The sequence below is a fragment of the Hylobates moloch genome, unplaced genomic scaffold (assembly GCF_009828535.3).
Source record: "Hylobates moloch isolate HMO894 unplaced genomic scaffold, HMol_V3 SCAFFOLD_7, whole genome shotgun sequence".
NCBI classification, from domain to species: Eukaryota; Metazoa; Chordata; class Mammalia; order Primates; family Hylobatidae; genus Hylobates; species Hylobates moloch.
This window is the reverse complement of record NW_026652282.1, coordinates 70,046,972-70,057,345: the sequence shown is the minus strand read 5'-3', so window position 1 is coordinate 70,057,345 and position 10,374 is coordinate 70,046,972. Positions and strand designations below refer to the sequence as shown.

General features: G+C 34.5%; 1 protein-coding gene across 1 annotated transcript in view; it reads left to right on the top strand.

Moving 5' to 3' along the window:
- POF1B (POF1B actin binding protein) overlaps window positions 1-10,374 on the top strand; it is a 110,970-nt gene that overhangs the window by 74,694 nt on the left and 25,902 nt on the right. Inside the window, exons 6-12 of the mRNA XM_058441329.1 lie at window positions 2,532-2,655; window positions 3,547-3,639; window positions 4,483-4,596; window positions 5,426-5,578; window positions 5,846-5,965; window positions 7,289-7,417; window positions 8,272-8,354. Of these exons, the coding sequence (XP_058297312.1) occupies window positions 2,532-2,655; window positions 3,547-3,639; window positions 4,483-4,596; window positions 5,426-5,578; window positions 5,846-5,965; window positions 7,289-7,417; window positions 8,272-8,354 (816 nt within the window). The remainder of the gene's footprint in view (window positions 1-2,531; window positions 2,656-3,546; window positions 3,640-4,482; window positions 4,597-5,425; window positions 5,579-5,845; window positions 5,966-7,288; window positions 7,418-8,271; window positions 8,355-10,374) is intronic.

The following is a 10,374-nucleotide window of genomic DNA, read 5'->3' as shown; positions in this document are numbered from 1 at the left end:
AGTGGATGTGGAGAAATAGGAATGCTTTTAGATTATTGGTGGGAGTGTAAATTAGTTCAACCAGTGTGGCACTTCCTCAAGGATCTAGAACTAGAAATACCATTTGACTCAGCAATCCCATTACTGAGTATATACCCAAAGATTATAAATCATTCTACTATAAAGAAATGTGCACACATATGTTTATTGCAGCACTATTCACAATAGCAAAGACTTGGAACGAACCTAAATTGCCCACCAATGATAGACTAGATAAAGAAAATGTGGGACATATGCACCATGGAATACTATGGAGCCAGTGAAAAGGATGAGTTCATGTCCTTTGCAGGAACATGGATGAAGCTGGAAACCATCATTCTCAGCAAACTGACACAGAAACAGAAAACCAAACACCTCATGTTCTCACTCAAAAGTGGGAGTTGAACAGTGAGAACACATGGGAACATCACACACTGGGGCCTGTCAGGGGGTGGGGAGCTAGGGGAGGGATAGCATTAGGAGAAACACCTAATGTAGATGACAGGTTGATGGGTGCAGGAAACCACCATGGCACGTGTATACCTATGTAACAAACCTGCACGTTCTGCACATGTATCCCAGAACTTAAAGTATAATAAAAAAAGAAAACTCTAGAAAAGAAGGAAAACTTATTGTATTTACCATATTTTTGCTTACCATGCTATATCTTCCTTCTTAATGTTCCAAATTCTTTCTTTTATCATTTTCTTCTCTTTAGACAACTTCTTTTAGCTATTCTTTAAGGGTAGGTCTGCTAGTGACAAATTATTTTCACTTTCCCTCATCTGAAAATGTGATTTTCCCTCCATTCCTAAAGGATAATTTCACTGCATATAGAATTTACAGTTGACAATTATTTTCTTTTAGTACTTAAAAAATAGTATCCTAGTTCCTTCTGGGCTTCATGATTTGTAGTGAGAAATCTGTTGTCATTTGAATTGTTATTCCCAATAATTAATGTTTCTCTTGCTGCTTTGAAAATTTTTAGTTTGTCTTTAGTTTTAAGAAGTTTGACTCTGGTTTGTCTGGTAATGGATTTCTTTGGGTTTATACTGTTTGGGATATGCTCAGCTTCTTGAATATGTATGTTACCAGGTTTCACTAATTTGGGAAACTTCTCAGCCATCATTTTTTGGAATATTTTTTCAGCTCCATCCTTTTTCTCCTTTCCTTCCAGGACTCTGAACATGAAAGCTAGATATGTGGTATATGCCCACAGACCCTTAAGCTCTGTTTAATTTGTTCTAATCTATTTGTTTCTGATATTCAGATTATATACTTTATTTTATTCTATCTTTAAGTTCATTAATTCTTTCCTCTGTTCTCTCCATTCTGCTTTTTAGCCCACTCCTTGAGAGTTTTGCTGTTTTGGTTTGGTTTTTGTTTCTTTGTCTTGTTATTGTCCTTTTCAGTTCTAAAATTTCCATTTAGGTATTCTTTATGTCTTCTATTTATTTGCTGAGACTTTCTATTTTGTCATTGAGACAATGTGTTTTTACAGTCTCCTTGCAACTTCTTGTTGAAGTATTTATGATGGTTGTTTTATACACTTTATCAGATAATTCTAACATTTCTATTACCTTGATGTTGTCATCAATTAAGTGTTTTTTTCTTATTGAGTTGAGATTTTTGTTCTTGGAATTATGAGTAATTTTCAATTGACCCTGAACATGCCTGATCTTGTTTGATCTCAGAAGCTAAGCAGGATTGAGCCTGGCTAGTACTTGGATGGGAGACCTCGCTATTTTTAGGTTGTGACTCTCTGGGTCTCATTCAAATATTCAAATATCGGAGAAAGTGTGTGCACTACCTATTACTGCCAGCTGGTGGAAGTTGAGGTTCCCCCATTCAGCTTCTCTTGATGAGATAGGGTGAAAGCCCAAGCTCCCTTCACAGTCTCAACTGACATCACAGTGCATGGAATTTCATTTTTGCCCAGTAGGAATGAAAGCACCATTCTTCACTCTGCCTTTTCTGACACCATCGCAGTGAATGGTGTTGTGTACCTCCCTAGAGCCTGACAAGGGGGCAGTCTAAGCTCTCTTCTTGGCCTTTGATGGTCCGTGTGGAAGTAGAGTCTGTCCTGCTAGGCTGACCCTTTCATGGTCCTTTCGCTAGAGAGAGAAGGCTTTTCTAAGGACTTTTGTTGTCCGTTGATGTAACTAGATCACCAGCTTCCCCAAAACTGATCTAATATATGAAGCAAAATGAAAATCCAGGAACTCATTGCTGTGTCATTTCTCAGGTCCCAAGATTCCTAACCAATCATTTCTCTTTTCACCAATTTGAGTCTTTTTATATTTGTTTTATATATAATGTCCAGGGTTTTTAGTTGCCATTAACAGGAAGGCTAGGGAAAAGCATTTTTTTTTCTTTTTTCTTTTTTTTCTTTGTGAAGCAACAAAAGTAGAGATTTATTGAAAATGAAAGCACACTCCACAGGGTGGGAGTGGGCTGAGCAATTGGCTCAAGTGCACAGTTATAGAACTTTATGTGGTTTAAATGCCCTCTAGAGGTTTCCCATTGGTAACTTGGTGTACGCTCTATGTAAATGAAGTAGTGGCCCGTTATCAGTCGGATTGGTTGCAGAAAGTGACCAATCAGAGGCTGAAGTTACAAAGTTACACCTTAAACAACGTCTGATTGGTTGTGGAAAGTATTTTTACTCCATCTTCCCAGAAGCCAAAGTTGTCTGTTTTTTAAACCATTTTTCTTTAAAGAAATAAGAATAATCTAGTAAAACAGTTTCCCCTCTCTTTAAAATTTGAGATAAGCCAGGTGCAGTGGCTCACACCTGTAATCCCGGCACTTTAGGAGGCCAAGGCTGGTGGATCACTTGAGGTCAGGAGTTTGAGACCAGCCTGGCCAACACAGTGAAACCCGTTCTCTACTCGAAATACAAAAATTCACCAGGTGTGTTGGTGCATGCCTGTAGTCCCAGCTACTTGGGAGGCTGGGGTGGAAGAATTGTTTGAACCCAGGGGGCAGAGATTGCAGTGAACTGAGATCATGCCACTACACTCCAGCCTAGGTGACAGAGTGAGACTCTGGTAAAAAAAAATAATAATAAATAAATTGAGATAGCTCTATACTTTAAAGTTAAACTTAATTATAATTATATTCTTCTCACCTCAGGCAAAATTCAGGCAGTTGGCAATACACTTAGGGAGATTCATTTTATTATTTGATGATTGACTGTCTCATCTCTTCTAATCTTTTAAATAAAGAATAATGTAAAAATTAAATTTTGCTGATAGAATTCTACTTTGTGACAAAGATGATACTTTGTCATGGAAAAAATAATAAATATTTGTTATAAATACTAGCTATGCTATCTTCAGGAATATTATTTGGATTACTTAAACACACGATCGACAAAATGCCTTATATCACCTTTCTAATTTGCCATATCAAAGTAAAATTATTAATAAGTTTGCTAGTAGGAACAAAAACATAAGATAACTTTCACTTATATCGCCTATTTTCAAATGTTAATAAAACTAAACCATTAATCCTTTCTTCCTGCAGATGAGGGGTATGTCTGATAAGTCACTCCGACTAGTGCTGTCCACATTTAGCAACATACGGGAGGAGCTTGGACATCTTCAAAATGACTTGACAGTAAGATTTATTTTGATTTTTTCCAAAGCCTTTCTAGTTCCTAGCTTCCTAATACAGAAATAAAGATGTCCAGTATACGTTTTTAAAATTTAATATAGCACAATATTATGCTTATTCAGACAAAGCTAAATTATCTTCTTCAAACAGTTAATTGGCATTGAGAGGGGAGAAAAGAGGTATCCAAAGTATAAATGAAAGAATGTTGGATGTGCACTTATCATTTAGTTTACCAAGGCAATTTAATGCTTAAAGCCAGAGAGTAGTCTGCAAAGTTAAAATAATCTGACTCATTGAAGGTAAATTCCCCATTTTTCATAATTATAAAGCATACTCTGAATTTCCATTCAAATATAATAACTTGAAAACATTTTTCTCTAAAAAATTAATTTTTTTCCATTTTCTGTTTTAATTGGTGTTCTTGGTGCCATCAGCTAGATATATTCAGAATGCTTTCCACACATTGAATAATGCCTTGAGGACTTTGGAGTAGTTTTGTTGTTTCTGGGTTATGATGAACATATTTAGACTCTAATTTAAAAATTTACCACTTGCTGGGATTAACAAGGACTCTTTGTAGATTGAAGGAAAACATTAAAACATTTCAGAAGGTTGTGCTTCATTTCATATATAGTTAGTCCATCAAAATGTCTCTTTCAATGAAGGTTTTAGAAGTTTCAATCATTTCTATGCCGTATTTTCTTAACTTTTAAGAATTCTGCTTTATTAAGCAAGTACAAATGAAACAAGTGCTTATTTAAATCTTCCAAGGTAAACAAGTCTTTGTATTACATGACTGTTAAGTTTTTGTAATTCTGAATCATAATAAATAATTTATGCTTCTAGTCACTGGAAAATGACAAGATGAGACTTGAGAAAGATTTATCATTCAAAGAAACTCAACTAAAAGAGTACGAAGAACTCTTGGCATCAGTGAGAGCAAATAATCACCAGCAGCAGGTAAATTGATGCTTTTATTGGTGTTAATCTAGATTGATAGCTTTTCATATGCACAATTACTGGCACATTGGAGTTATGAGATATCATCAAGACAGAATTAAAATATGATGGAAAAATTTGTTCATATGAGAATTGAGTGGCTTTGGGTATTCCCAATGGCTGAAAGCCCTCTCAGAAAAACAGATAATCTTATCTATTTTAGATATAAAGTGCATATGGGACACAATTATTTGTCTTATTGGGTGACCAGAATTGTATAAATACTAAAAATCTAGGTTTATGCATTTATTTAATCTACTAACATGTCAATGAAAAAAAGCTGTTGTAGACCTTAACACGTTTGTGCAATAAATAAATGACTGAAAAAACTGTAGATGAATTCTCTGGATGTCTGAGCAGAGAGAATTCCTAGGAAATTGTAAGTAGTCTCTAAGGATTACCCTTTTCCTGATCTTTACTCCTATGGCTGTCCCAAATTCTTGCTCAGTTACTAGTAGTCATGTAAATAATCAGACATATGGTCGTTTCTGTGCCTACTAGAAAGCAGGGTACATTATTGTCACAGAGTAGCAAGAGTCTGATTGTTAAATTGAGGCATTATAAATTCATCTAGTCATGATTCCCTCTCTCACAAAATAGGCCAGTGAGACTAGAGGCAACACTATAATATCTTACATGGCTGACTTAATGTACCATCTAAGACCAAGAGTATGAGAAAACTGGGCATAGGAAAATATTTACTTGATTCAATTGAATGAATCAATAAAAAGAACACTCCCTCACCAAAAACAAAATGCATTTGTCTTATGTACTTGTGTCTTCTTTACAGCAAGGACTTCAAGACTCAAGTTCAAAATGCCAGGCATTGGAAGAGAACAATCTCTCTCTTCGACATACACTATCAGACATGGAATACAGACTAAAAGAATTGGAATATTGTAAATGTAATTTAGAGCAAGAGAATCAAAACCTTAGAATGCAGGTATTAAAACTTTCTTTTAAATATACAGTATTACCTTAGTTACATCATTGTAATCCTAGCATTTAGAAAATATATGGACTGCTTTCCCTCACGTACTGTTAGATCTTAATCACTGACACGAGCTTATAATGCAGTTCCTGAAAATCACTTTCATTATTTCAATGTCTTATTTAATCATGTGGTTTTCATCTAATAACAATCCTTGTAACATAACATGTATTTTCTTCAAAACAATCCAATTACAGATAGTTATTTTGCCTTCTGTAGGTTTCTGAGACTTGCACAGGCCCAATGCTGCAGGCTAAAATGGATGAGATTGGCAGCCACTACACGGAGATGGTAAAAAACTTGAGAATGGAGAAAGATAGAGAGATCTGCAGACTGAGGGTATGTTGATCCTACATTGCATAAATACACAGGTCAGCACAAACTTTCTAGCAAGATAATGATGGCTTCAAGTTTAAAGCTACCAGAAAAAATTAGCTGAAGGTAGAGTTTTAAAAATATGTCATGTGTTCATTTGTTTTAAATACATTACTGTATCTAAAATATAACTGTTAAATGATTTTCTAATTTAGCTTAATTTCTTCTAGGAAAGTAAAAGAAGATATTCATTTCAGTGTTTTGGTTTTGGTTTTTATTAATTTATTTTTTGGGATAGGTGGAGGACTCTTCATGATCTTGCCTAAAGCATGCTTATGTAGGCAAAAGCAATATATGAGATTACTCAACAGAGCCACAGTTAGATTTGTAAAAATTCTCACTTAATTTCGAGGGATGATGAATAGCAAGGACTTTGTCAAGCATGAGGAGGAAAACAGTGTTAAGTTTTATGTACCTATAGTTGACATCAAAATTAAGGTGATATTTGTAAGTATATATTGCCTTATCTTGTAATTCTAGGTTGAATTTACTTAATCTAACCCTTATTTTACTGATTCCTAAATGTAGTAAAATACACTTAAATATTTTAATAAACAAAATAATCACAAATTTGTCTCTCTAAACATCACTGTATAATTTTTACCAAAAATCAAAATGAAACAAAATATAATTTGTTTTAAAAACCTACCAATATTTCTAGCAGATTTCCTCCACTGATTTCTTTTCCATCCCAACATTACTAATAGCACTTCTACCTAAGCTATACACATATGAGGTAAAAAGGGAAACGGATAAGATTTGTAGTCAGAAGACCTGTTTTGGAGTTGCAGCTATGTTACTGCGTGACTGTATCATTTGACCTTTCTGGAGCCCATTATCTGTTTTGTAAATGAAGATTATAATAATACTTATTTCATGGGACTGCTGTGAGAACTGAGATAATTCATGCAGGAGGAATATTTTGTGAACTGAAAATCAGAATATAATAGTAGTAATTTGGTATTGCGATTTCCTTAATTATTATTTCAAGGACTCTAAAGTGCCTGTTTTCTTAGCTTTACTTTAAATCTTGTGTCCTAAGACTGTTACGTAGATAATGTTTAGTCCTACATAGCAAAGACACCTTAAAAAAAGGAGAAATTTGTAATTGGCATTTCATTTCATATTACATACTCATGAAATTCTTTGAACGTTTATGACTATTGGTATTTTACTTTCATTTCATAACTAATTGTGTGAGTTTGTGTCACTTAACCTCCCTGGAACTCAGTTACACATTTTCTATATGAAGATTATAATAATACTTATTTCTTTTTAAATCCTTAGTCCCAATTAAACCAGTACCATAAAGATGTTTCAAAGACAGAAGGAAGTTGTAGTGACTTCCAATTTAAGCTTCATGAACTGACAAGCTTGCTGGAAGAGAAGGATTCCCTTATAAAGCGTCAGTCAGAGGTATAAAAGGAAGGGGTGGGGATGGAGAAAAGTAACACAACTTAGAACTGTAGTACTGTAGGATAAATACTTCCCATGGACTAGAAAAGGACACATATCCAAGAGTCACTTTATTTCATGAAATAAAATGTAGGTGCAAGTGAGGAAGTAGAATATACATATTTCAGGAGAAACAATTCAAATGAAAGTTAGAATTGAAGCAAAAAATAAGTGCTGTTGTACATTTAATATTTTTAAGACATTGATTTTATATTTCATTAGCAGTGAAATTCCCAGTAGACTGTGACCTCCTTACTTCATTATGAGCTGCTTCATTAAAACATGTGCTATATTCCTCCTTGTATCTGTAGCATGTAGCCCACGACCTGGCATTCAATAGGTACTGAAGGAATTGTCAAAAATTATGGGTAATATTGTGTTGCTGTTATGGAGCAAATGGTTCTTGTAGTAACATTCATTGCTAAACTCTCTGTTAGGAAACTATATCTGCTTATATACTGAAGTTTCAATACTTTTCTTCTATGGATATACTTTTCAGGCTTTTCAGAGCAAAAACTTCCACATCCTCATCTTGAGAACCATGCCCATTCAATCTCAAGTTATCCTCCAAATTTAGATATCCTGTATTAGTTGCAGGTTCCTGCACAGGCATATAATATAACTTATTAGGTACTGTGAAGCAACACTAGATGATATTCAACAAGTGGGATTAGAACATTATTACCTCAAGGCTAAAAAGGGGTAAAAGGGAGGGGGTGTAATCATTGTTAGTAACCCTTCTAAATGATTAAATATATTTATTATCTCATGTTTCTACTTTCCATCAAATGATTATATTATCTTTTATTTGTAAGGAACTCTCAAAGTTGCGGCAAGAAATATATTCCTCTCATAACCAACCCTCCACTGGTGGAAGGACTACTATTACCACTAAAAAGTAATGTATTTTTTAATGAAATTTGAATATAAAAATTATGATCATATAATCCAAGTTATTTCATGTTTAATTGGTATATAAAAGCTAGACAGAATTTGGTGTTTTCTGCTGGCCAATTATTCTACTGAAGAATGAATATTCACAAAAAGACATCACTATTGTGGTCAAAAAAATCCTGAAGCACATCCTTCCTGAATTTACAATATATTAATTACCTTGGAAGTGAAAAACAAATAATTGTTTTTTTAACCAACCACATTAGTTAGGACTCTTTCTGTTTCATGTGCCAAGAGACCCAATGTAAACTGGGACTTTTTAAATTCACTTAAATGGGGTTACTTGGTATCTAGATGGATTTGTGTGTTCAAAATATGCCTTTATAAATATGTCTTTCTTTATATCTTGGCTCTGCTCTTTCCTGTGTAGACATCTTAATCAGGTAAGGTCTACCCTCATGGTAGCAATATGACCACAAATTACATCCAGCCATTTAGCAAAACCAAATATAAAGTAATTATGAATAGCTTCAGCAGAAGTTTATTTGGGATATTTCATATTAATGAAATAATACAATATGTAGTCTTTTGTGTCTGGATTTTTCATTTTGCATAATGTTTGCAGGATGCAAGCATGATTTAGCATGAGTCAAGACTTCATTCCTTTTGGTTGCTAAATAATATCCAATTGTATGGATATACATTTTATTTATTGATTAATCAGTTGGACATTTGGGTTGTTTTCAATTTTTGTCTATTGTGAATAATGCTGCTGTGAGCATCTGTGTACAAGTGTGTAAGATACATGTATTCATTTCTTTTGAGTATATACCTAGGAGTGGAATTGATAGGTCACATGATAACTCTATGCTTAAGGAACTGCCATACTGTTTTCTAAAGCAAAAGCACCATCATACATTCCTAGTAGTGTATGAGGGTTCCACTTTCTCCCCATCCTCATTGCCATTTGTTATTGTTCATCTCTTGGATTATGGCCATCCTAGGTGGTGGAAAGTGGTATCCAATTGGAGTTTTGATTTGTATTTCCCTAATAACTAATGTTTTTTAGCAGTTTTTGTGTGGTTATTGGCCATTTATACATCTTGTTTGAAGAAATGTCCATTCGATTTTTTTTTTCCATTTTTTAAGTGGGTTGTCTTTTTATAGTTGAATTGCAAGAGATTTTCACATGTTCACAAGTCCCTTATCAGAGACAAGATTTGCAAATATTTTCATCAATTACATGGGTTGTCTTTTCACTATCTTGAGAGTATAATATGCAGCATAAGTATTTCATATAGAAAAGAATCTAATTCATCTATATTTTTTCTTGCTTGTGCTTTTGGTATTATATACAAGAAACTGTTGACTAACCCAAGATCATAAATTTTTACATTCATATGTATTTTCTCTTATATTAATATAAACTGTCTTCTGGTTACTAATTGTATGAAATATCTTTTTCTGTCCTTTCATTTTTGACCTGTTTGTGTATTTGATTCTAAATTGTGACTCTTGTAAACCACACATAGTTGTATCTTTTTTTTTTTTTGAGACGGAGTCTTGCTCGGTCGCCCAGGCTGGAGTGCAGTGGCGCTATCTCGGCTCACTGCAAGCTCCGCCTCCCGGGTTCACGCCATTCTCCTGCCTCAGCCTCTCCGAGTAGCTGGGACTACAGGCGCCCGCCACCACGCCCGGCTAATTTTTTGTATTTTTAGTAGAGACGGGGTTTCACCCTGGTCTCGATCTCCTGACCTCGTGATCCGCCCGCCTCGGCCTCCCAAAGTGCTGGGATTACAAGCGTGAGCCACCGCGCCCGGCCTAGTTGTATCTTTTTATACATTCTGCCAATCTCTGCTTTTAGTTGGAATATTTAATGCACTTACATTTAATGTAATTTATAAGTTAGAATTTACATTAGCTATTTTGCTATTTGTTTCTATGTCTTATGCTTTTTGTTCTTCTTTTCCTCCATCCCTGCCTTCTTCTGTGTAAAATATTTTCTACAGTAACACTTTAATTCC